General features: G+C 38.6%; 1 protein-coding gene across 2 annotated transcripts in view; it reads left to right on the forward strand.

Moving 5' to 3' along the window:
• ARNT (aryl hydrocarbon receptor nuclear translocator) overlaps positions 1-23,722 on the forward strand; it is a gene marked incomplete at its 5' end in the record, with an annotated part of 58,666 nt that overhangs the window by 16,649 nt on the left and 18,295 nt on the right. Inside the window, 10 exons of one of the 2 annotated variants that reach the window (XM_081112447.1) lie at positions 2,326-2,404; positions 6,641-6,685; positions 11,537-11,581; positions 13,526-13,739; positions 15,896-16,109; positions 17,253-17,355; positions 19,524-19,589; positions 19,982-20,067; positions 22,664-22,740; positions 23,512-23,646. In XM_081112447.1, the coding sequence (XP_080968573.1) occupies positions 2,326-2,404; positions 6,641-6,685; positions 11,537-11,581; positions 13,526-13,739; positions 15,896-16,109; positions 17,253-17,355; positions 19,524-19,589; positions 19,982-20,067; positions 22,664-22,740; positions 23,512-23,646 (1,064 nt within the window). The remainder of the gene's footprint in view (positions 1-2,325; positions 2,405-6,640; positions 6,686-11,536; positions 11,582-13,525; positions 13,740-15,895; positions 16,110-17,252; positions 17,356-19,523; positions 19,590-19,981; positions 20,068-22,663; positions 22,741-23,511; positions 23,647-23,722) is intronic. The other variant, XM_081112446.1, reaches the window with a different exon arrangement.

Here is a 23,722-nt window from a genome sequence, read left to right on the forward strand (position 1 = left end):
CCTGTGGACTGAAAGGTCCCAGGTTCGATTCCAGTCAAGGGCATGCACCTTAGTTGCAGGCACATCCCCAGTGGGGGGAGTGCAAGAGGCAGCTGATTGATGATGTTTCTCATCGATGTTTCTAACTCTCTATCCCTCTCCCTTCCTCTCTGTAAAAGATCAATAAAATATATTAAAAAAAAAGAATGGAAAATACAGAAAGAAAGAATAAAATAGCAATAATCCCACTACCTAAAGTCATCTCATCATTTTTTTAGTGTAATTCCTTTATTCTTTACTAGTGGCCGGTGCACGAAATTCGTGCACAGGTAGGGTCCCTAAGCCTGGCCGGCAATTAGGGCTGATTTGTGGGGCGACTGGTGGGGTGATTGGGGCCTCTGCTCACACCCGCCTTGGCTTGTCTGGCATCGCCTGCTCACCAGCCCCACCCCTCTCCGCCACTGCTGCTACTGGTTGCCTCCCTCTATGGGGCAACCGGCAGAGCGATTGGGGGCTCCCCCGCTTGCACCCGCTTTGGCTGGCCTGGTGCTGCCTACTCGCCAGCCCCACCACCACCGTCAGTCGGGGCCTGTGGGCTGGGGGCAGCTCCTGCGTTGAGCATCTGCCCCCTGGTGGTCAGTGCACATCACAGCAACTGGCCATTCAGTTGGTCGTTCTGCTGTTCGGTTGATTTGCATATTAGGGTTTTATATAGATAGATATGTAGGTCTTTTTAAAAAACATATTTTTATTTATTTCAGAGAGGAAGGGAGAGGGAGTGAGAAATAGAAACATCAGCGATGAGAGAGAATAATTGATCAGCTGCCTCCTGCACACCCCACACTGGGGTTTGAGCTCACAGCCCTGGGCATGTGCCCCGACCAAAAATCAAACCCATGATCTTTTGGTTCATGGATCAATGCTCAACCGCTGAGGCATGCCAGCTGGGCATATAGGTCTTTTTTAATAGTTATGTAACTATAGTTTTATATAGCCTGGTCTTTTCACCTAATCATATATAATAACCTCTTTTTTATATTGTTCTAAGTTCTATGTATACATATTTTTAATAGTTACTTAAAGGGATATACTTAATTCCTATTTTGAGACATTTAAGTTGTTTTGAAGATTTTGCTTTTATATATAAAGTTCAATGAATATCTTTGTACATAATTGTTTTCTCCATTTCAAGTTATTTCTTTAGGATAGATTCTTAGAAATGTAGTTAATGGCTAGATTTAGACAGATATTTAGGGACTGCAGGGAGGAAGAGGGACAAACACTTTCAGGATTGATGCTGATTATATACCCACCTAGAGGCCCATAATACCAATTTGTCACACTAGTGTAGATACCAAGAGATCGCTGGGTTAAGGTGCTAATGTAATGTTTAAGTTTAATAGAGTACAGAGATTAATAGGAGGTTGGTTTTACCTTGTTACCTGTAATCTTTCCTAATTCTCTGAAATAAAAGTCACCTCTGCTTTTGGTGCTTTCATTGAATAACAGTAGCACATTGATTATGCTCCTTACTTGTATTTGCTTTATATTTGTATTTGTGTATACAAGTAGTCCCTTGAAGGCAAGTCTCTTGTTTTCACTTAATCTAGTACAGTCAGTGTCTTAACTGTAGCATATATTACAGGTTTATTAGAAAAAAGAAAGGAAAAAGCAGTATCTAACAACCTTTTGAGGTGTCAAATCACTCTCTAAAGTAATATTACTGTTCTGAAAGATGTTTCAGAAAGCTGGTAACACAGCTTAGAGTAGACTATAGAAATGAGAAATGGACCTGAATTATTCACATAATTTTTTTTTTTGAGTGTGTTCCTACTCCTTTTGTAGAGGTTGTATTACTTGGATGTAAAACTTGGCAAAGGTTGACTGCTACCCTGGGAAAATGTAAGGTAGCAGAAGGTACTCTTTAAAAAAAAATAAAAAAATTATACACACACACACACACACACACATACATACATATAGATTGATTTCAGAGAGGGAGAGAGGGAGAGTTAGAAACATCAGGGATGAGAGAGAATTATTGATTGGCTGTCACTTGCACACCCCATACTGGGGATTGAGCCCACAACCTGGGCATATGCCCTTGACCAGAATCGAACCCGTACCCTTCAGCCTGCAGGCCGATGCTCTATCCACTGAGCCAAATTGGTCAGGGTGGTACTCTTTTTTGATTGCTCAGTTTCTTTGTCCAGTTTGGTACAGCTAAGAAGAGGTAACATAGCTTTGTTTTACTTCTGTCTACTTCTTTACTTCTTTCATTTGGGTGGGTGTTCAAGAAGCTTGTAGGTTGAGAGTTTTTAATTTCTTAATGTTCTGTATTGTCAGTAGGCTTACACTATTTATTGTTGGCTTTCCCTAGGTTGGATTTTGATGATGATGGAGAAGGCAACAGTAAATTTTTGAGGTAAGATTTTGAAAAACTTTCTCTAGATTACTGATGTTAAAAATTAGTTCATGATCTTTATATTTCTGACTTGTATTATTTTTATCTTTACGCCTAGGGAGAATGCTTCATCCTAGAATTAAGTTTTTCTATTATATTGTATCCCATAAAATGTTCAAGCATTCTTTTAATAGCTGCAGAGGAAGGAGCTCTTTGAGGGGATGGCAGAGAATTTACAAGATCATCTGTGTTAGTTATCTATTGCTGTGTGCATGGCTTAAAAACAGTAATTATTTCTCAGAATTCTGTAGATTGGCTAGGTGGATAGTTATTCTGTTGATCTTTCCTAGACTCACAGTACTGTGTTCAGCTGGCTGGTCAGCTGGGAACTCGACTCAGCTGACGTAGCTGGATATCTCTTTCTTTGTGGTCTTTTATTCTTTTTTTTTTTCATTAGTAGCTGTTTATTGATCAACGGTTTGATATAAATTTATTTCAGATCTTCAGAATTTGCCCAAATGGATCACAAGCATTACAAATTTTTCTTTTTCCCTTAAAAAAAAGGATAGGGGGCAGGTTGGGAGTACTAGCAGTAGTGACATTTGAGAATAAATCAACCAAAAAAATTTAGGTTGGTCTTTTATTCTTAAGGAGGCCAGTAGATCAGGCTGAGTTTCTTTACATAGTGATGGCTATAATCCAGAGGGTAAGTCCTTATCCTTTGCATTGTAGGATTTATTATACCTTATGATAACTAAATGCTTATTAAGCCTATGCTCTGTTTTGACTTTTGTAATTTCCATTGGCCAAAGCAAATCATATGTCTACATCTGAGTCAATGCGGGGGGCCCTACACAGGGGAGTAAATACTAGGGACCGTAATTTGTTGATGGGTCGTTCTTTGAAACTGATTCACTTCTCCTATAGAACAGGAATTGGAATTTTTATGTTTAATTATTGACTCTGTTGAAGCACTGAAAGGGGACTTTTCAGTATATTGATGGAGTTCTTTCAGAGATGGGAAATATTTATTCTTGTGGAGATCAATTACTTGACTTTGTTTTTAAGTAAGGAAAACAGTAAGAGTCAAAGAAGGGAGGATAATCTTGACTGCAACCTGCCTTTTTCTTTTCTTCTTTTAATTATTTTATTATTTGATAAACATCTGATCAATGTTTACTGGGTAGTATCACACTAAAAAAACCCTAAGGCCTAGTGTACATTGACACTATCAATATTTTTACAATTAAACATTACTACATTTCCAAAAATGCTAATTTTATTTATTTTTAATTTAATTTATTAGGGTGACAATAAAATTATATAGGTTTCAAGTATACAATTCTATAATACATCATCTGCATATTGTATTGTGTTTTCACCATCTCAAGTGAAGTCTCTTTCCATCACCATTTATTGTCCTTTTACCCTCTTCTACTCTCCAACCCCCTTCCCCTCTGGTAATCACCATATTGTTGTCTGAATCTATGAGTATTTTATTTTCTTTGCTTAATCCCATCACCTTTTTCATTCAGCCTCCAACTGCTTTCCCCTCTGACAACTGTCAGTCTGTTCTCAGTAAGAAAATGCTAATTTTATTTAGCCACGTATTCCCTATCTACACTGCAGGAGGTCAGAAAAAGTAGTGTTAAATGATATTGATGTCTAGGTAATTCCTTGCTCTTATTTGAACAAGTGAGTTTTATCTTCTCCCTTCATTTTATTAAACCTGCCAAGGGAAAGCTAATGACATACATTCTTTCCCAGGGCCCACACACCCTCTGGTGGAGATGATAAGTAACCAAATTCCCACACACTGATGTCCTAATGTTAACTTGTCAAAGGTAACTCCACATTTTGTTTTATTATCAGCAGCTTCTTGATCCTCGTAAAGATGAACAGAGCCTGTGGCCTTAAGCATTTATTGCCAGATGATATCATATTTGCTGAATATCCCTTAGAAAATGGCTTAACCTTTTATCAGTAATCTATAAAATCAGTATCCAGGTATTACTCTGTGTACAAGTTTGTGAATCATCAGCGATCCTGTGCATCTGAGGAGATTAGATCAAATAAACATATGCCACATACTCACTGAGGCATGGCTTGACTTGGCATGAAATCTAGCCTCTTTGCTATTTTCATTATATCAGATTGAGTGGTTTCCATCATGTCTTCATAGAGCAGTCTTCTTCCTTATCGCTAAACTTCTACACTCACAATACCTACCTCTTACCATGATTTAGACAATCCAGGCATTTCACATACTGTTCATTTCTCAGGAGGGCATTCTTAGCCCTCTTCATCCATATTCTACCCTCTTTTCTTTAAAAAAAAAAAAAAAGAAAGAAAAAAAGATTTTTAATTGATTTTTAGAGAGGAAGAGTGAGGAATTGAGAGAGAGAAACATTGATCAGCTGCTTCCTGCATCCCCCCCCCCCCCCCGAAGATCAAGTTGGCACCCTGGGCATGTGTCCTGACTGGGAATGGAACTGGCAACCTTTTGCTGCATGTGGGACAGTGCCCAACCAACTGAACCACACTAGCCAAGGCTGCCTGCCTTTTTTCTTTTCCAAAGTTGAAAATACTGGGCTGGAGAAAAGTAGGTTAATAATAATGCAAGAATAACTTCTGTGTTTCATGTACTCACATCTGTAAACCTGCTTTTGCCCACCTCTATATGTACATGCATTCAAGTTTGAGAAGCACTATTCTAGTTACTAATAACTCTGACATTGTACCTACAGTTTCAAAGCCTTACATTCTTTTAAAAAATATATATATTTATTGATTTTAGAGAGAGGAAGGGAGAAAGAGAGAGAGAGAGAGAGAAAGAGAGAGAGAGAGAGAGAGAGAGAGAGAGAGAAAGAGAACATTAGAGAATCATTGATCGGCTGCCTTCTCTAAGCCCCCCACCAGGGATTGAGCCCTGCAACCCAAGTATGTGCCCTGACCAGGAATTGAACAGGGATTTCCTGGTTCATAGGTCGATGCTCAACCATTGAGAACACTGGCTGGGCAAAACCTTGACATTTTTTTTTATTGCTTAAAGTATTACAAAGAAAAACCTTGACATTCTTAAAAACTATTTTATAGATGTCTGGGAATATAAAGTGATGCAATCACTATGGAAAACAGTATGGAGATTCCTCAAAAAATTAAAAACAGAATTACCATATGATTCAGCAGTCCCACTTCTGGGTATATATTCAAAAAAAATTGAAAGCAGGATATTGGAGACATACTTGCACATTGATGTTCATTGCCCCATTATTCATAGTAGCCAAGAGGTGGAAGTGACCCATATATCCATTGATAGACTAATTGATAAAGAAAATGTGGTATTTACATCCAATGGACTGTTATTCAGCCTTAAAAAAAGAAGGAAGTCTTGTCGCTTACTACTACATGGGTGAACATTGAGGACATTATACTAAGTGAAATAAGCAAAATAAGACAAATACATTTGACCATTGAACAGCTCAGAGGTTAGAGTGCCGACTGCTCATACAATAAAAAATTGTAGTATAAATCGACCCTCTGTACATGTGGATTCCTAGTTGTGGATTGAAAATAACAGTTGACCCTTGAACAATGCAGGAGCAAACTGTATGGATCCACTTAACTGCGTATACGGGGACCCACCAGTTCAAACTTGCGTTGTTCAAGGGTCAGCCGTACTCTCTGATTCTACTTATATGAGGTATCTAACGTAGTCAAAATCAGAAAAACAAAGTAAAATGAGGGTTGCCAGGAACTGGTGGTGGTATGGAGGGTCGAAATGGAAAGATGGTGTTCAGTGGATATAATTTCAGATTTGAAAGATGAAAAAGTTCTAGAGATCTTTTGCTCAACAGTGTGAATATAATTAGCATTACTGAACTGTACACTTAAAACTGGTTAAGATGGTAGTTTTATATTATATATTTTTTGCCATAATTAAAAAAACACACAACATAAAAACAACTATCCTTAACCTTAGAGTGGTGCTGACAGGGAAGTCAGCTGTACCCTCAAGACACTATCTTTTTTTTTTTTTTGGAGTGCCTGATAAGGGTAAAGGAGACATCAGAAACTTGAGCACTTGTAATGGGTTTTTAAAGTTCTATGGGACATTGTTATTATCTCTATGGATTTTTGGTGTTTTTCCATTGGCTTTTTTCCCATTGAATATTTTTACTCCTTTCTAGTTTTCATTTCAGAGTGAAATGGACATAAGTGTAATGCTTTGAACTAATTCTTTTTTTCCTCCTTCAGGTGTGATGATGATCAGATGTCTAACGATAAGGAACGATTTGCCAGGTAATACAGTAGAACATCTCGGTCCGTGTTGTAGGACTAGGCAATGCTAAGCATACTAAGTTTTAATTTTATTTCAATGTGAGACAGTTTTTCTGTCCAGTCTCTTTTCTGTTCTGAAAGCTAACTTAGTATTATAATAAATAGTAGAGGCCTGGTGCACGAATTCGTGCACAGGTAGGGTCTGGCTGGCCCGCCCCAATGGGGGCCTATTGGGGCCAGGCTGACGGGTGGGGAGGGGAGGGGAGGGTTGCAGAAGGTCAGCCGGTCCCACTCCCGATTTTGATGGGAGGCTGATTAGGGGTGGGGCCAACCAGGGGGAGGGGCCTGGAGAAAATCCACTGAGCTGGAGCTGAGCATGGGCCCCAGGCTTCCCAGGGAGGACCGCCTCAGCAAGGAAATAGAAACGACCAGAAGACTCTTCAAACAGGCCCTGAGCTCCCTTTGGCCAGGCAGACTCAGAGCTGGTATCTGTGTGTACATGAGACATAGCCCGGCACTCGCCTTTCTCTGTTGGTCAAATCCATTGCACTGAAAAATTTGTTCCCCTTTTTCTCTTTGGGCCCTTACAACAAATACAGGCCAATTGGAAGACATGGGCCCCAGTGGCAGAGCCAGGCCCAACAATCACCCGGAATTTAGGCCTAAGACAACTGGGTAGCAATCTCCATGGAATAGAACACACTGCTTAAGAGTCTTAATTCTCCCCTAAAATGTGCCCAGCTGCTCCTCTTTAGCCAGAATAGACTGACCTAAGGAACCAAAGACCGAGTTTCCTTTGAGGTGGGATCCACCGGGAGCCGGCTGGTGGCAAGGCCCCTCACAGGCGGCTGCCTTCTCCCCAGTTTCGGTGTGCTCTGAGCTGGTCCGTTTCTGGCGGTGCTGGGTCCTGGGCTGCTGGTTGGGCAGCAGGTCCACAGGGTTTCTCTCCGCCACCTTCCTTGCCTTCTGAGCAGTACCTGAGAGCAGTACCCTCAGGCCCGGCGTGCACGGCAGCTGTTGCTAGAGCTGGGACTTGGAGAGCGAAGGAGCTGACCCATGTAGAAAGGGACCTGCAGGTGGCCAGGCTGTGTCCCCACCTTGCTTCTCAGTCTCACTCACATGGATCGGGCCAAAGCCTGCTGCCCAAGACTGACGCCACATGGGGAGGGTCACAGCAGGGAGAGGGGCACCTGACCTGCCAGCCTTGGTGATGATCATCTCGCTGCCCAGCTGATTGAATTCGTCCCACAGAGCCTTCATTTCAAGCTGCAGGCTCACGCTGGCCACCTTTGCGTTCTTCTTTACCGGTGCCTTGGCGGCGGCCATGCAACTGGCCCCAGGGCCCTCGGGCTTGGCAGCGATGGTGGTGGTGGCCCCTGCGGCCGGTGCGTCATAGTGACTGGTTGTTGTGGTCATTCTGTCATAACAGTTGCTGGGCTTTTATATATATAGATTGTTTATGTTCGGGTAACATGGCTTCACACTATGACTTCAAACTAGTGGTGTATATATATATATATATATATATATATTTTTTTTTTTAAATATATATTTCTTTATTGATTTCAGAGAGGAAGGTAAAAGGAGAGATAGAAACATCAATGATGAGAGAGAATCATTGATTGGCTGCCTCCTACACGTCCCTTACTGGGGATGGAGCCCGCAACCCAAGCATGTGCCCTTGCGGAATCGAACCTGGGACCCTTCAGTCCACAGTCTGATGCTCCATCCACTGAGCCAAGCCGGCCAGGGCAAACTAGTGGTATATATTTTACAGTGTATTTTTTTTAATCTTCATGTGAGGACGTTTTTATTGATTTTTAGAGAGGGGGGAGGGAGAGAGAGAGAGAGAGAGAAACATTGATATGAGAAAGAAACATTGACCAGTTGCATCCCACATGCCCGACAGAGGATCAAACCCTCAACTTAGGTACATGCCCTGACCAGAAATTGAACCCACAACTTTTTGGTGTATGGGACAGTGCTCCAACCAACTGAGCCACCTGGCCAGGGCAGTTTTTTAGTTTGCTTTTTTAAAATGCTTACCCAAGGATATTTTCTCCATTGATTTTTAGACAGAGTGGGAGGGAGGGAAGGAGGGAGGAGGGAAACATCCACATGAAAGAGATTCATTGATTGGTTGCCTCCTACTCACATCCCAATCAGGGCCCGGGATTGAACCTGCACCCAAGGTATGTGCCCTTGACCAGGAATCGAACCTGCAATCCTTTGGTCCACAGGCCAAATCTCTAACCACTGAGAAAACTAGCCAGGTGGCAGTTTTATTCTTTTAAAAATGAGAACAAAGAGAGATTTTGTGGTGACCAGTTTTGATTGAAATAAATTTGTTTAAATTATCCACCTAGATGAAAAATGCTTTGCTTTTTATTAAATCCTTTTCAGCTTATTGGTTTTATATTTAGAAAGTTTATTCTGTATATTATTAAGTACTAAATTATTTTTTTTAAATTGAGTTACAGCAACCTCAGAAAAATGAATAATTCAAAATCCAGTGCTTAACTGCACACTTAATACTTAATTTTTTGCTGATGCTGCTGGTCTGGGGACCATATTTTCAGAACAACTGATATAGAGGCTGAGAAATATCAGTCAGAGTAGTTTAAAACTTCTCTGAAGCAGTAAGATGCTATCCTAGGCTTTGAATAAGAGGATGCTATAGAAAGTGCATATGGGATTTTTCTATATTTGTAGTATGATAAAAGAAGCACTAATGTCAGGGAGATAACTAGGAGGCTGTTGAAATTAGAAGGTAGCTATAAAATCATGAGGGCCAGGGATAAAGGTGGTAGCAAAAGCAATAGAAGAGGCGTAAACTTAAGAGGTTTTTGAAGAATTTGTTTATCGAAGTAGACACTTGTAAACGCTTTAGGATGTAAACCATCTCTAAAATGAAAAGTTAATCATAGATATTTAGGAAATAGTTTTTCAAGCTGTATTAGAAAGTTAAGCCATCAAAAAGTAGTGGTATAGGTTCACAATCTCTTGACTGAAATTCCAAAAAGCTATGAAAACATGACTTGATCTATTTTAATCTTATTTACCCTGCTTAAGGTGAATATTTATACATTTATATATTAAAGTGGATAAGGGATTATGGATCTATAGTAGTAGGAGGCAGTAATAATAGGAATTTTGGATATTTTAATTTTCAAACAACACAACTTATTCCTCTAAGACAGTGGTTCTCAACCTTCTGGCCCTTTAAATACAGTTCCTCATGTTGTGACCCAACCATAAAATTATTTTTGTTGCTAGTTCATAACTGTAATGTTGCTACTGTTATGAATTGTAATGTAAATATCTGATATGCAGGATGGTCTTAGGCGACCCCTGTGAAAGGGTCGTTTGACCGCCAAAGAGGTCGCGACCCACAGGTTGAGAACGGATGCTCTAAGATATGATTTGTTAAGCTAATTCACCTCATATTTTTCTTGGGAATTTAGTAGAGGGTCTTCAAAATCTGAAAATGTATGACTTTTCTTAACTTTAAAAAAATGATTTGTAGTTTAAGGTACTATAATAACCCAAAACTTTAAGCTATGTACTATCACTCAGTTCTCTTTCTCTGCTCATTAATTAGTATATATAAATTTTCACATACATAAAGTTCTCATAGTTATTTTGTTGTTTGGAGTCTCTATTTTCCTGCTGGCTGTTTTATAGAAACTTTGTCATATATTGATAAAGTCATATATTGATAAAGTGTGCTTGTCATTTTAAAAAAACATATTTTTATTGATTTCAGAGAGGAAAGGAGAGGGAGAGAGAGATAGAAACATCAGTGATGAGAGAGAATCATTGATTGGCTGCTTCCTGTACCCTTCCCCCCTCCACTGGGGATCGAGCCCAAAACCCAGGCATGTGCTCTTGACAGGAATTGAACTGGGGACCCTTTCGTCCGCAGGCAGATGCTGTATCCACTGAGCTAAATGCTCAGGGCTGTGCTTGTCATTTTAAATAATCTGTTAACATGTCATACTTAGACATTTTATTTGGGGCTGCTTAATCTATTTGCGCACGCGCGTGCGTGCGTGCGTGCGTGTGTGTGTGTGTGTGTGTGTGTGTGTGTTGGAATTGATTACTGATACATTGGCCTACTAACACCTTGGTGTTTTTTCAGTTGCCACCAATCCTTACAGTATTTCTGTGTAAGTAAATACACAGATTTAGCAGTAATCTTTTGTAGTCCTCTCTCAGGGAGGGAGAGTTGGTACTGGGGATCCAACAGGCTTCATTTCAAAGAAGCAGGTGAGTGGCTGAAGAGAAACTTACTACTTCAGGATCAAATCAGTGATAGGGGAAATGCCAGAAACCTAGCTCTTAGTTTGACTTACATACTTTTCCAGTAAAACCTGCTTCATTATTCTGTCTGTGAGTACATGTATGCGTGCCTCTGTGTTATAGAGAAATTGTATGTGTGATCACTTATTTGACATTGTTATCATGACTTCCTCCTTGATTATTTAGATATCATTTTCTTTCCAGATTAGAACAGTGTGTGAGAATGGTATTCCCTGGTTTGGTTCTTTTTCAAGCTATATATACTTGGTTTCCATAGAGATTAATTGGCAAAATGCTTTCTGTGTTCAGATGATGTTAATTTATAGTAAATATTGGCCTTGCTTTTGTGTTGACCTTTGTCCTGTAAGTTACTTTTTCTTTATTCTAACAGATGGCTTTGTAGATTTACAGGCAAGGTTCCTACCCATATTTCCATTTTTCCTCTGTTCTCTGAATCTATTTTATTCTATTTCCTTTTTCCTTTCTTTCCTGTCTTTTCCTTCCTTTCTTCCTACCTTTTTTCTTTCTTTTTATTTACATTTTAGCTTAGTTCATTAATTCTGTTTTTAGGTCGGATGATGAGCAGAGCTCTGCGGATAAAGAGAGACTCGCCAGGTAGGAGAACAGTATCTCTTAGCATGATGAAGCAGATAATGCTGCTTTTCCTTTCCTTTTTCTTACTCTGCTCTTTTCTTCCCCTTTCTCTTTGTATTTTTCCTTATCTGTGGCAAGAGGAGACAATATTTTTTAGAAGTTTGTGTGTAATAGGAACTTTGGCTTCCTCCATCAGAAATTGAGTGGTGAATTGAGGGACTTTACTTAGGAATTTAAAAAATTGCTATTAGTTTATAGTTTTTTCTTTTCCTCTTTATCTCAGCACTAAGTTTCAGAACAAAAAGCTTTTACAAACATTGCAGCTGTGCCAGTTGGTGCTCTAGCAGGGACTCTTTTATCAGAAAATTAATAAATATGCCTGTGCCTGCAATTAGTTCGTGGCCTCTAGGCCTCATCCTTTATTTCACATCTCTTTGGAAAGCTCACCCTTATTTTTCCGTGTAGACTCACACCTAGATTACTGTGACACAGCAGTACAGGTGTTGCTCTGGTGATTGAATCTTTTGTGGTTTACCAGAAAATTTTCAGCAGCCTTGATGTGACTATTTAAAAGATCAACCTTTCTTGACTTCAGTGTCAGGAAACTGTCAGATAATAGGAAGATAGGCGCGTTAAGTTTGAGAGCAGAATTTCCTATTTCTTAGACAAAATAACTGTGTGGACCTCTGTGGTGAGACCTTTCCTCTTTTTTTCTGTTTTCTGGCCTCCGTGATTTGGGACACTCGGTAGGAGATAGCTTGTTGATTGCAACACCTGTTTTTACTACTTTCCCCTCCTCTTATGTCATGAACTCTTTCTTGGGTCACAAGCTTATTTTGCTGCCCTTTCAACTCATGCCTCCTACTAACTCTTTCACCCTTCTGAAAACTGATTTGCATGGTATGGTGGGAAGAGCATTGTATTCATTGGTATGAGGCAGCCCTTGGAAAAGTCATCTAATTAAACTGTTTGACCTTAGTTTGCTCTTCTCATAAAAAAGAGATTCATGTTAGATAAGTTCTATTTTTTCTTTTTGTTTTGACAAAGAACTTTTGCTCAAATAGAATCCTTATGTGGTAATAGAAGTAAATAAAATAGAAGTAAATAAAGCTTCTCAGCTAGCAAAAATGCAAGATGTTGTTTGGTTCTCTCTTTGAGGCATCCCATGGAAAACACTGAGGAACTATTGGGCTTTGCAAAAATCCAATTTGAGAGTACTGGATTATTATTTTTAATGATAATATTCTGTCTTGATTTTGAGGATTTCAGTATTAGAGATGTGATCTCCTTACACTGATGAAATACAAAATGTCTATTTATATAGGCCTTTTCATCCTCCTCCCTACTTCACTCCTACTCTCCAATTCACTTTGTCCCAAACGGGACCCCATAAAGAATCATTAGTAGATGGTATCTTACAATCTCTTGAGCTCAGTGCACTGGCACCACACCAAGATAGAGAAGGGAGGACTTTGTACAAATAGAATTTCAAAACATTTTAATTCTGTCTTCTAGTGTTGAGAATGAGAGGGAAGCTTAGAATAAACATTTTATAGAGCAACAGTATCTATACTATCAATTCTTTCATCAGTTGTTGAGCAACATACTTGTATTGGAAAAAAGTAGTCATTTTATGTTTTCAGCTATTAAATATTTAAGACTGGCTTGTCTTAAAACATTTTTTTGTTTTGTTCTGAGGGAGTGGTAATTTACATAGAAGATGACATTTCCAGGAAATAGAATTGCTGGTATCTGCTTATTCTCTGTCCCCTTGTTAGTTTCTATTCCATGCTTGCTCTGCATGAGAAGGTTGGCAAACCTTACTCTAACTTCTGAGACTTAAGCATCCCTGAATCTAAATACCCCATTTCTTCAGCAGCTCAGTTGGTTTTCATATCACTCTCCCTGCTCCCAAATGTTCAGATGTGAACACCTGCATGGGACTTCTCCTCTCTTTCTATGCAGGGAAAATCATAGTGAAATTGAACGACGGCGACGGAACAAGATGACAGCCTACATCACAGAACTGTCAGACATGGTACCCACCTGTAGTGCCCTGGCTCGGAAACCAGACAAGCTAACCATCTTACGCATGGCAGTTTCTCACATGAAGTCCTTACGAGGAACTGGCAACACATCCACTGATGGCACCTACAAGCCGTCTTTCCTCACTGATCAGGTCTCTGCGATGTACAACTCTGAGAGACTCTAGAAACTCTTGAAAAGTTTTGATCTTTTGGGGGTAGATGACCATAATCCTGAATAGAGGATGTTATAGCAGAGCTGAATCTGTAGATTTTTTTAAAGGACAAGAATTCAGCTCTTAAGGAAAAATTTGGACCATTTTGATTCCTGGCTATAACATTTATTAGTGTTGGAATAGTGAGAAGTAGAGACAACTTGTGAAAACTATTTAGCAAGCTTATAAGTATTTTAGAACTTCGTTCATAAATACAGCCTGTGAGGTAGAAGAAGCACAGTAGAATCACCAGGAGGAGTGATGACTATGTCTGTGTAACCAGTCATCTTCCTTGGCTTTAGAAGATGGAAGAAATTTATTTTTTTATACCTGAAGCAGCTTCTAGTTTTAGTGATAAAAGGAGTCTAACAGGCAGTTGTCATTGCTTAGTGATTTGCTGTTATATTTGATGCATTATGAAAAGAATTGAGAAGGCAAAAACATTTTCAGCCGTTCATGAACTCAGTCTGCATATGAGAGTGGCAGAATACATACATAAGTGAAAAAAGATAGGAAAATGCATACAGAGAAGAAATACCTTTAAAAAAAAACAATAATTAATATGGGACTAGATACAGTAGATATATACTGACGGGATTGCTGAAGTGAATAGAAAGACCAGGCCTAAGTGAGGATGGTCAGCAAAGACTTCTAAGAGTAAGGAAGCCATGTTCTATTTTGATTATTAAAATAACACAGGGTTACTGTAGAAAATTTTGGAAAATCCAGGAAGTATAAGGAAGACAGAAATTGACCTATAATGCCACTCTTACTCAAACGATTAAAAGAAAGGAAGGAATGGGATTTGGAAGAAAGCCATAATTTCCAAAAAAGATGATCTATCTGAAAGTACATATAGCACAGATTATATATATAAGTACATCAAAATAGTTAATCAGTTCTAATAGTGCTCATACAGATATTGATTCAGCGAACTCCAGTTATGTACCTTTTGCGGGCTAACCAGGTGCTTTGTGCTGTGAAAAATAGAAAGATGATAGGAGATTGTCACTGATGGAAATAACATGTAAATAAATAAATCATATAAACACAGGATCAGCTCTATAATAAAGGTGCATTAATAAGTCCTATAGAAGTGCAAATATGGAAAACAAAGAATAGGGGAATAATGTAGTAAATTTTGGGAATGCTGTACTGTAACTTGAGCAATGTGAGAACAAAGACTAGTGAGAATGACTGGGTTATCAAAGAAAATCAAGTAGTTTAACATGCCTTGGGAGATGGTAATAGGAAGGTAGGCTGGGAACTGGTGATGGAATATTTAGGAGTTATGTTAAAAAATTTAGATTTTAATTTTTAGGCAGTAGGGAGCCATCACTTAAGACTTGAGGGAGAGAAGGTATATTTAGAAAGGAAACAACGGTTGGAGTATGATGTCATAGAAACCAGGGGGAAATGAAATTTGAAGGATAGAATGGACAGCATTGTCAGATTCTGCAGAGAGATTGAGTAAAATGATAAAGAGCCAGGAAAGGGGACTTGCATTAGCAATTTGGAGGATGTGACTTGGCAATTAGTAACCTCCTGAAAAAAATATAAATGCTATGGTTTAGAGTGAAGATTGCAGTGGAATTGTGGAATGAAAGATAAGAGATTTGAGCTAGTGAATGTAACATTATTCTTGGTATATAATCTTGGCACTGAAAAAGAGATGAGTCAGGCAAAGTTGACAGAAGATTTGTGTAGAATTAGAAAAGTTTATCATATTTATAGATCTGAGGGGCAAAAGAGAAAAAATAGGAAAATTTATAGAGAAAGATCCTAAAAAGAGACCAGAGAGGGTGAGATAAAGAACTGTTAGTGATAAGTCTCTTTATTTCCCATCTTTAGTCCTGAGGTAAAAAGGGTAAGGGTGGATCGTGACTTAGCACATTGAGGAAATATCTATTGGGGGAAAAAACATCTTGTCAATGAAGATAGTTCATTTAGGGTGCAAAGCTGTGGGTGTGGATGAGGCGGGAGCCAACACTTACTTATGGAGAGATACTTATGGCTGGAAGTGTCTTCTTGCCATGAATAATAATTATTATTTTCTCAGAGTTCAATATTAATTTTTATTTCTCTTTCTTGGACAGGAACTGAAACATTTGATCTTGGAGGCAGCAGATGGCTTTCTGTTTATTGTGTCATGTGAGACAGGCCGGGTGGTATATGTATCTGACTCAGTGACCCCTGTTTTGAACCAGCCACAGTCTGAATGGTTTGGCAGCACACTCTATGATCAGGTGCACCCAGATGATGTGGATAAACTTCGTGAACAGCTTTCCACTTCAGAAAACGCCCTGACAGGTATGAGATACTAGATGGACATGAATGAAAATCCTTTCTTTTCTTTCTCAGAAGTGTTTTAGTTCTTAAGTTTGTTCTTTGAATTTGGCAGGGCTTCCAGAATTTTCACCTTTAATGAATATAATCAGTTCTTTTTATTCACATGCAGAAAATATACTTTATAGCTAGCTCATCCTTAGAAACTTTCATGAGTGGCAATGCTTTTAAAAGTCTACTTTAATCTTAATATTAGTGTAAATAAAACAGTGAAAGTAAAAACTCCAATAAACTTTTTTCCATTCTGAAAGAATTAAGTGATCCATATTTCTGTCTCATTTGTATGGGTAATTACATGGTATTTTTTCTACTCCATTGTTCTTGGCTTTGTACTGGATTCTATGATAATAAATTTTTATTTTAGAGGGGAGTTATCAGCCAGGGTATAAGGTTTTGTTCTTTTGTATTTGTACTATTTTTCTGTCTTTTTTGGTTTGATCCCTCCCCGCCTCCATTTTAATGCTCTTCAGTCTTTTTGCCAGAGTTTTGCTAAAGGAAACAAGTCACATCTGTTTCTAAGCAACTCTGGAAAAAATTTTAAAGTGGAAGCAGATCAAAGCTAGTAATTAAAATAAGACCATTTTGATTATATTAATGTTAGTATTTAGTTTCCCCCTCTTTTATGTTTTTAATGGATTTCATTTTGCTATTTCCCCTCCCAAAAGTTGCCAGTTGTTTTCTGTATGATAAAAGGAGGAACAATTTTAGCTTGACATGGATACATGCTTCTATTGCTTATAAAATTGTTTTTAAACCAATGATATTTACTGTGTGTGCGTGCATCTGTGTGTGCATGCATATATATAAAAATAATTAGATCCAAGAATATAGCTTTGTCTCTTGCTTGCCAACACTACTTTCCACTCCTACCTTCCCTTGAACAAGGTTATTTCCAGTGCTACCTTTGAACTTAAGAGTAAGATTTATTGATGGGAATTGAGGTATTTTAGGCTTAAAAAATCCATCCCCTCCTTGGCCCCAGTGTGTTATAAGCAAGAAGAATGGAGGCCATGATTAGGTTACTTACTATCATTGCCTTCACTGTCTCTTCCACTCTTCCTCATATACAAGAATGCACTTCAGGCTACTCTTCATATTCTTTCTCAGGGCGTATCCTTGACCTAAAGACTGGAACAGTGAAAAAGGAAGGTCAACAGTCTTCTATGAGGATGTGCATGGGCTCAAGGAGATCATTTATTTGCCGTATGAGGTGAGAGTCAAGCTGAAGATTGTGATTTGAGATAGAGAAAATTAAGAGCTGAGGGTTTGATTTCTGGTTAGAAGAGTTAAACTCTTCAATCCGAGCTTCAGTTGGATTAAATTTAACTCTCAGGACCTACATGGGTGGTAACATACAATAAAGTGTCGGATAAGGGAAGTAAGTCCCTCCTGTGCCAGACATTATGATAGGTGCTTACGTTTGTCATCTCATTTCCCACAACTATCCTTTAGGGTAGGATTTATGGTTACTATTTTTCTGAGGGAAAAAAAAAAAACAGACTCAAAGAAATTAACTTCCCAGGATTGCATGATGTCTGATACAGGATTTTATTTTAAACTCCAGAACCTATTTTTTTTCTTAGTACATCATGAGACAACATCCATGTATTCAGACCATTCAGATAATTTCTGCTGTGTGTGTGTGTGTATGTGTGTGGTTTTTTGTTTTTCTTTAGAAATTTGAGACTTTTTTATGTCCTTTAGTTAATATTTAGTGTTTATAAATTTTATACAGGTTGTATAATAGAAATTGACTACTTTGTTCTGAGAATACACTTATTAGAAGGGATGAGTAGAATGTTAAGAAAGGTTTCCTAGGAAAGTTGCAAAACTGAATTATGGCTCTGGTTAAAGTAGCTTCAGATCCAGGCTACTGGATTTGCCACTCACTATCTTCTGAGATCCGGAGCAGATTAAATTACTGCTTTGTGTTTTGATTTTATCATCTAATATTGGGAGTTATATTAACATCAACTTCATAAAGTTGTTATGAGAATTAGATGAATAAGTATATATAAAGGTGCTTAGAATAGTACATGGCACATATTCTATGTAAGTTTTATCTATTATTTGAAATAAGAGAAGCAAAGTAGAGAGGATGGGAAAGAGTGTTCCAATATGTGGACATGGCTAGTGGAAAGACATAGGCAGGAGCAAGATAAATAATAAGGAAATGCAGCAAACAGATTAAGGTTGTGGTATAGAGTCAGCAAACCACAACTCTTTTTTTGTTTTGTTAATCCTCACCCAAGGATATTTTTCCATTGATTTCTTTTTAGAGAGAGTGAAAGAGAGAGGGAAAGACAGAGAGAAACATTGATGTGAGAGAAGCACATCAATTGGTTGCCTCCTGCATGTGCCCTTGACCGGAATCGAACCCAGAACCCTTTGGTCCGCAGGCCAATGCTCTATCCACTGAGCAAACGGGCCCACAACTTTTTTTTTTTTTTAATTTTTATTTATTTCAGAGAGGAAGGGAGAAGAAGAGAGAGAGAAACATCAATGATGAGAATCATTGATTGGCTGCCTCCTGCACACACCCTACTGAGGATCAAGCCTGCAACCTGGGCATGTGACCTGACTGGGAAATGAACCATGACCTCCTGGTTCACAGATTGATGCTCAACCACTGAGCCACACCGGCCAGGCTCCACAACTCTTTATTTGTAAATAAACCTTTATTGGAACAACGCCATGCCCGTTTGTTTACATGTCTGTGGTTGCTTTCATACTATAATGGCAGAGTTGACTAGTTGCAACAGATTATATGGCCCACAAAGCTGAAAATATCTACTATGTCAGCGGTTCTCAACCTGTGGGTCGTGACCCCTTTGTGGGTCGAACGACCCTTTCACAGGGGTCGCCTAAGACCATCAGAAAACACATATGTAATTACATATTGTTTTTTGATTAATCACAATGCTTTAATTATGTTCAATTTGTAACAATGAAAATACATCCTGCATATCAGATATTTACATTACGACTCATAACAGTAGCAAAACTACATTTATGAAGTAGCAACGAAAATAATTTTATGGTTGAGGGTCACCACAACATGAGGAACTATATTAAAGGGTTGCGGCATTAGGAAGGTTGAGAACCACTGTACTATAAGGTCCTTTATCGAGATAGTATACTGACCACTGATGTAGAGAATTTCTGCATTTGAAAAACATGCAGAAAATTTCGACTTCAAATTTTAGGACTGTTAGAAGTTTTGGAACTATACCTGACTTCTTCACGCTTCCTTGTGAGGAGCATTGTTCAGTTTTCTGTATCTGGTTGTATCCAGAACCTATTATCTGGCTGTTAATGGATGAAAAAGTCTTTGATAGTGCAGCTAATTGCTTTTAATTTATCTGTTCTTTGAAATAGGTGTGGCAGTAGCTCTGTGGACCCAGTTTCCATGAGTAGACTGAGCTTTGTGAGGAACAGATGCAGGTGAGATTCTAAGCAGTTAAAACCAAAGGGATGGCCCAGTACCTGTAGAGTCATCACTTCAACTATCTTACTGTAGTACTTCCTTCAGCAGCCCTCATCCTGATCCCTCACTTTCTGGCAGTGTTTCCCTAAATTTTTAAAGCTTTTGATTATCGTGTTTAAGGAAGTTGCCCTGCCACTTTATCTACTTTTTTCTGCTATAGTACCTTTAAGTTGCTTGACTTTGGCAAGGGTCAGCAGCAATATGATGGTCACTTTGGGGAGGGAACGATCCAAATACAGTTATCCTGTTTTCTAAACATTTAAGAGTCTAAAGTTAAAGGTTCTAAATCACTGTTATCTTTTCAGTGTTACTGGGTAGAGTTTTCTCCTCACATCTCTAACTCTTCCAGGAATGGACTTGGCTCCGTAAAGGATGGGGAACCTCACTTCGTGGTGGTCCACTGCACAGGCTACATCAAGGCCTGGCCCCCAGCAGGTAGGAAAGTTGGATAGTGGCTTCTCTCTTCATGCAGCAGGTTCCTCAGAGTCCAAGAAAGTTAGCTAATATTTACCATATCCCTCGGGTATGAAATGTACTTTGGTATAAACTAAGAAAATAGGAAAGAAAAGTAGTCTCTTTCCCTTCCCCCCTTAAGGATTTATATTCCAATTGATGAGATGATTACATAGACTTGAAAATGGCTCAATGTTGGCTCTCTCACAGAATGTAGTTTTTAAATGTGCAAATTCATATTAATGTATACTGAATACCTAAGTTCTAAGTATTTGTGTTTAAAAATAAATTGGCCTTGAATACAGTTAATTTGGGAAAGCTTTCTAAATTAGGAGCAAGATTTTTCCCTGGGTGGCTCAATTAGTTGGAGCATCATTTCATACATGAAAAAATTTCAGATTTGATTTCTTAACTGGGCACATAACTGGGTTGCAGGTTTGATCCCCAGTCAGGGCATGTACAGGAGGCAGCCGATTGATGTTTCTCTCCCCTCCTCCCCATCTCTCTCTCTCTAAAATCAATAAAAACATACCTTCAGGCGAGGAAATGAATGAATGAATGAATGAATGAATGAATGAATGAATGAAGTAGGAGCAAGATTTTGAGGGAGAAGGGAAGTGGCTTGATTGTATTGACTTATAAAAAGAGTAGTTTTTGTCAAGGCTTTAAATCAGGATGTGAGCAGATTAGTTTTACTAGAACTTGATGTCAAACAGGGAATGTGAGAAAGGTGGTTGGGATATAGAGACCAGCCTTTTAAACTAGCTTTTCAGAATTTCCATATCTTAGCAACTTTATTACTTCCTTGCTGGATGAGTATAATTTGGAAGTGGATGTTGTAGGGAGACAGAAACTAAGAGAAAAGAAGCAAGTTAGTATATTTTGGTAAGAGATTAAACTTTAGACTTGGAAAAACCTGGGTTTGACTCTGGCAGTATAACCTTGAGTAAATTGTTTGACCTTTGTAAAAAAAAAAAATGCCTCAGTTTTCTCATCTGTATTTTAGAGGCCCGATGCACGAAATTCATGCACAGGGCTCCACCCTCGCAGCTGAAGCTTTGTCTGGAAGGTCATTTGGCTGTCCAGTCTAATTAGCATATTATGCTTTTATTATTATAGATACATACATATATATACTTAAAACAGTACCTGGCATATATGGTAAATTCTACATAATTGTTTACCTTTATTCTTTTTTTTTTAAATCCTCACCTGAGGATATGTTATTTTTTAAAATTGATTTTCAGAGAGAGAGAGGAAGGGAGGGAGGGAGAGAGAGCGAGAGAGAAACATCAATGTAAGAGAGAAACCTTTTGGTCTATGGGATGATGCTCCAACCAAGCCACCTGGCTAGGGCCCTTTATTCTTTTGTTTTTAATATATATTTTATTGATTTTTCACAAAGAGGAAGGGAGAGGGATAGAGAGCTGGAAACATCAATGAGAGAGAAACATCGATCAGCTGCCTCCTGCACACCCCCTACTGGGGATGTGCCCACAACCAAGGTACATGCCCTTAGCCAGAATCGAACCTGGGACCTTTCAGTCCGCAGGCCAACGCTCCCTCCACTGAGCCAAACCGGTTAGAGCTATTCTTTTTTCCTCTTTTTTTTTTATTCCAAGCACCTTTTAAAAAAATGTATTTTTAAATTAAGCACCTTTTTCCTTTGAAGTTTTTAAATTTAAAAAAAATTATAGTTGACATACAATATTATGTTAGTTTCAGTTTACAACCCAAAGATGTGATGTTTATATACTTTATGAAGTGATCACCCTGATAGGTCTAGTAACCATTTGTCACTGTACAAAGTTATTACGATATTATTGACTATATTATATTCCCTGTGCTGTATATCTCCGTGACATTTATTTTATAACTGGGAATTTGTATCTCTTTTTAAAAAATTATTATTTTTTAATGTTTTTTTAAAAAATATTTTTTATTGATTTTTTACAGAGAGGAAGTGAGAGGGATAGAGGGTTAGAAACATCGATGAGAGAGAAACATCGGCCAGCTGCCTCCTGCACACCCCCGACTGGGGATGTGCCCGCAACCAAGGTACATGCCCCCGACCGGAATCGAACCTGGGACCCTTCAGTCCGCAGGCCAACGCTCTATCCACTGAGCCAAACCAGTTTGGCATTTTTTTAAATGTTTTTATTGATTATTTTAGAGAGGAAGGGAGAGGGATAGGTAGATAGATAAATAGATAGAAACATCAATGAGAGAGGGACATCAATCGGCTGCCTCCTCCACGTCCCCTACTGGGGATCAAGCCCAAAACCCAGGCATGTGCCCTGACTGGGAATCAACTGGTGTCCCCTTGGTTCATGGGTTGACGCTCAACTATTGAGCCACACCAGCTGGGTGGAATTTGTACCTCTTAATCCCCTTCATCTTTTTTGCTTATCCCTCCATCCCAGCCATCAGTTTCTTTTCTGTATTTATGAGTACCTTTATCTTATCTTTTGGCACTCTATTGTTTTACACCTACATGAATTGTAAATCTTTACCTATCTGACTTTGAAGGCAGTTGAGTTTGAGATCCCTATTAAATCTTTTAACTTCCTTCCTAAAGGTGTCTCCCTCCCAGATGATGACCCAGAGGCTGGCCAGGGAAGCAAGTTTTGCCTAGTGGCCATTGGCAGACTGCAGGCAAGTATGAATTTTCCATATCTATATTATCCCTTTTCAATGAGAAGAAATCTCTTTCAGGACTTGTTCATGTTATTTTTCTTTTACTCTCTGAATACAAATGAACAGTTCCATAAAATTCTACGTATTTGTAGAAATATGGCATTCATAGTTAATATTGCTCCTCTTGGATTTAACAGAAGCTGAAGAGGATGAGAGAGGAAGGGAGAGCTTTTCCCCTTATTTTTCATATATTCAGCTTTACAATGCTGAATTTTCTATTTTCAACTAATTTCTTTTGCCTGTATACAAAAAAAGAGAGATTTTAAAAATTTTATTATTGCGTGACTAACAAGAGAGAAGTGAAATTATTTTGATTCTTCTCATAAAAATAGATAAGTTTCTTGGTTATTTGGGACTATAATTTCCCAGTCTGAATAATGAACACAGGCTAGCTAAATGAAGGTAAGAGGGTTTTGGGTTGAATGAATTTTTCTTTACAAAGTTGTTAAAGAGTATATATATATATACTCTCTCTCTCTCTCTCTCTCTCTCTCTCTCTCTCTCTATATATATATATATATATGTATATATATATATATATAGGAGTAGGGCTAATGTCCTCTCTGATTGTGGTTATCATTATCATTTTTTCCTTCCTGGATGAGGTGTGAAAGTTTTGAATTCCTAAAACTCGGTGCTTCATGTCTATGTAAATGACCATGAGGTGGTAGGAAATACATCTGTAGAGAAATTGTGCTATTTTATCTCACTTTGTCTTTTTACTTTCAGGTAACTAGTTCTCCCAACTGTACAGACATGAGTAATGTTTGTCAGCCAACAGAGTTTATCTCTCGACACAACATCGAGGGAATCTTCACTTTTGTGGATCACCGCTGTGTGGCTACTGTTGGCTACCAACCACAGGTGAGGAGCTGGAGCTGTTACACCACTGATACTTGGCCTCTTGTTTTCCTTGGCTTCGTTGAGATTACTCAGTGAT

Source organism: Myotis nattereri (genome assembly GCF_964212035.1).
Source record: "Myotis nattereri genome assembly, chromosome: 18".
In the NCBI taxonomy this organism is placed as follows: domain Eukaryota; kingdom Metazoa; phylum Chordata; class Mammalia; order Chiroptera; family Vespertilionidae; genus Myotis; species Myotis nattereri.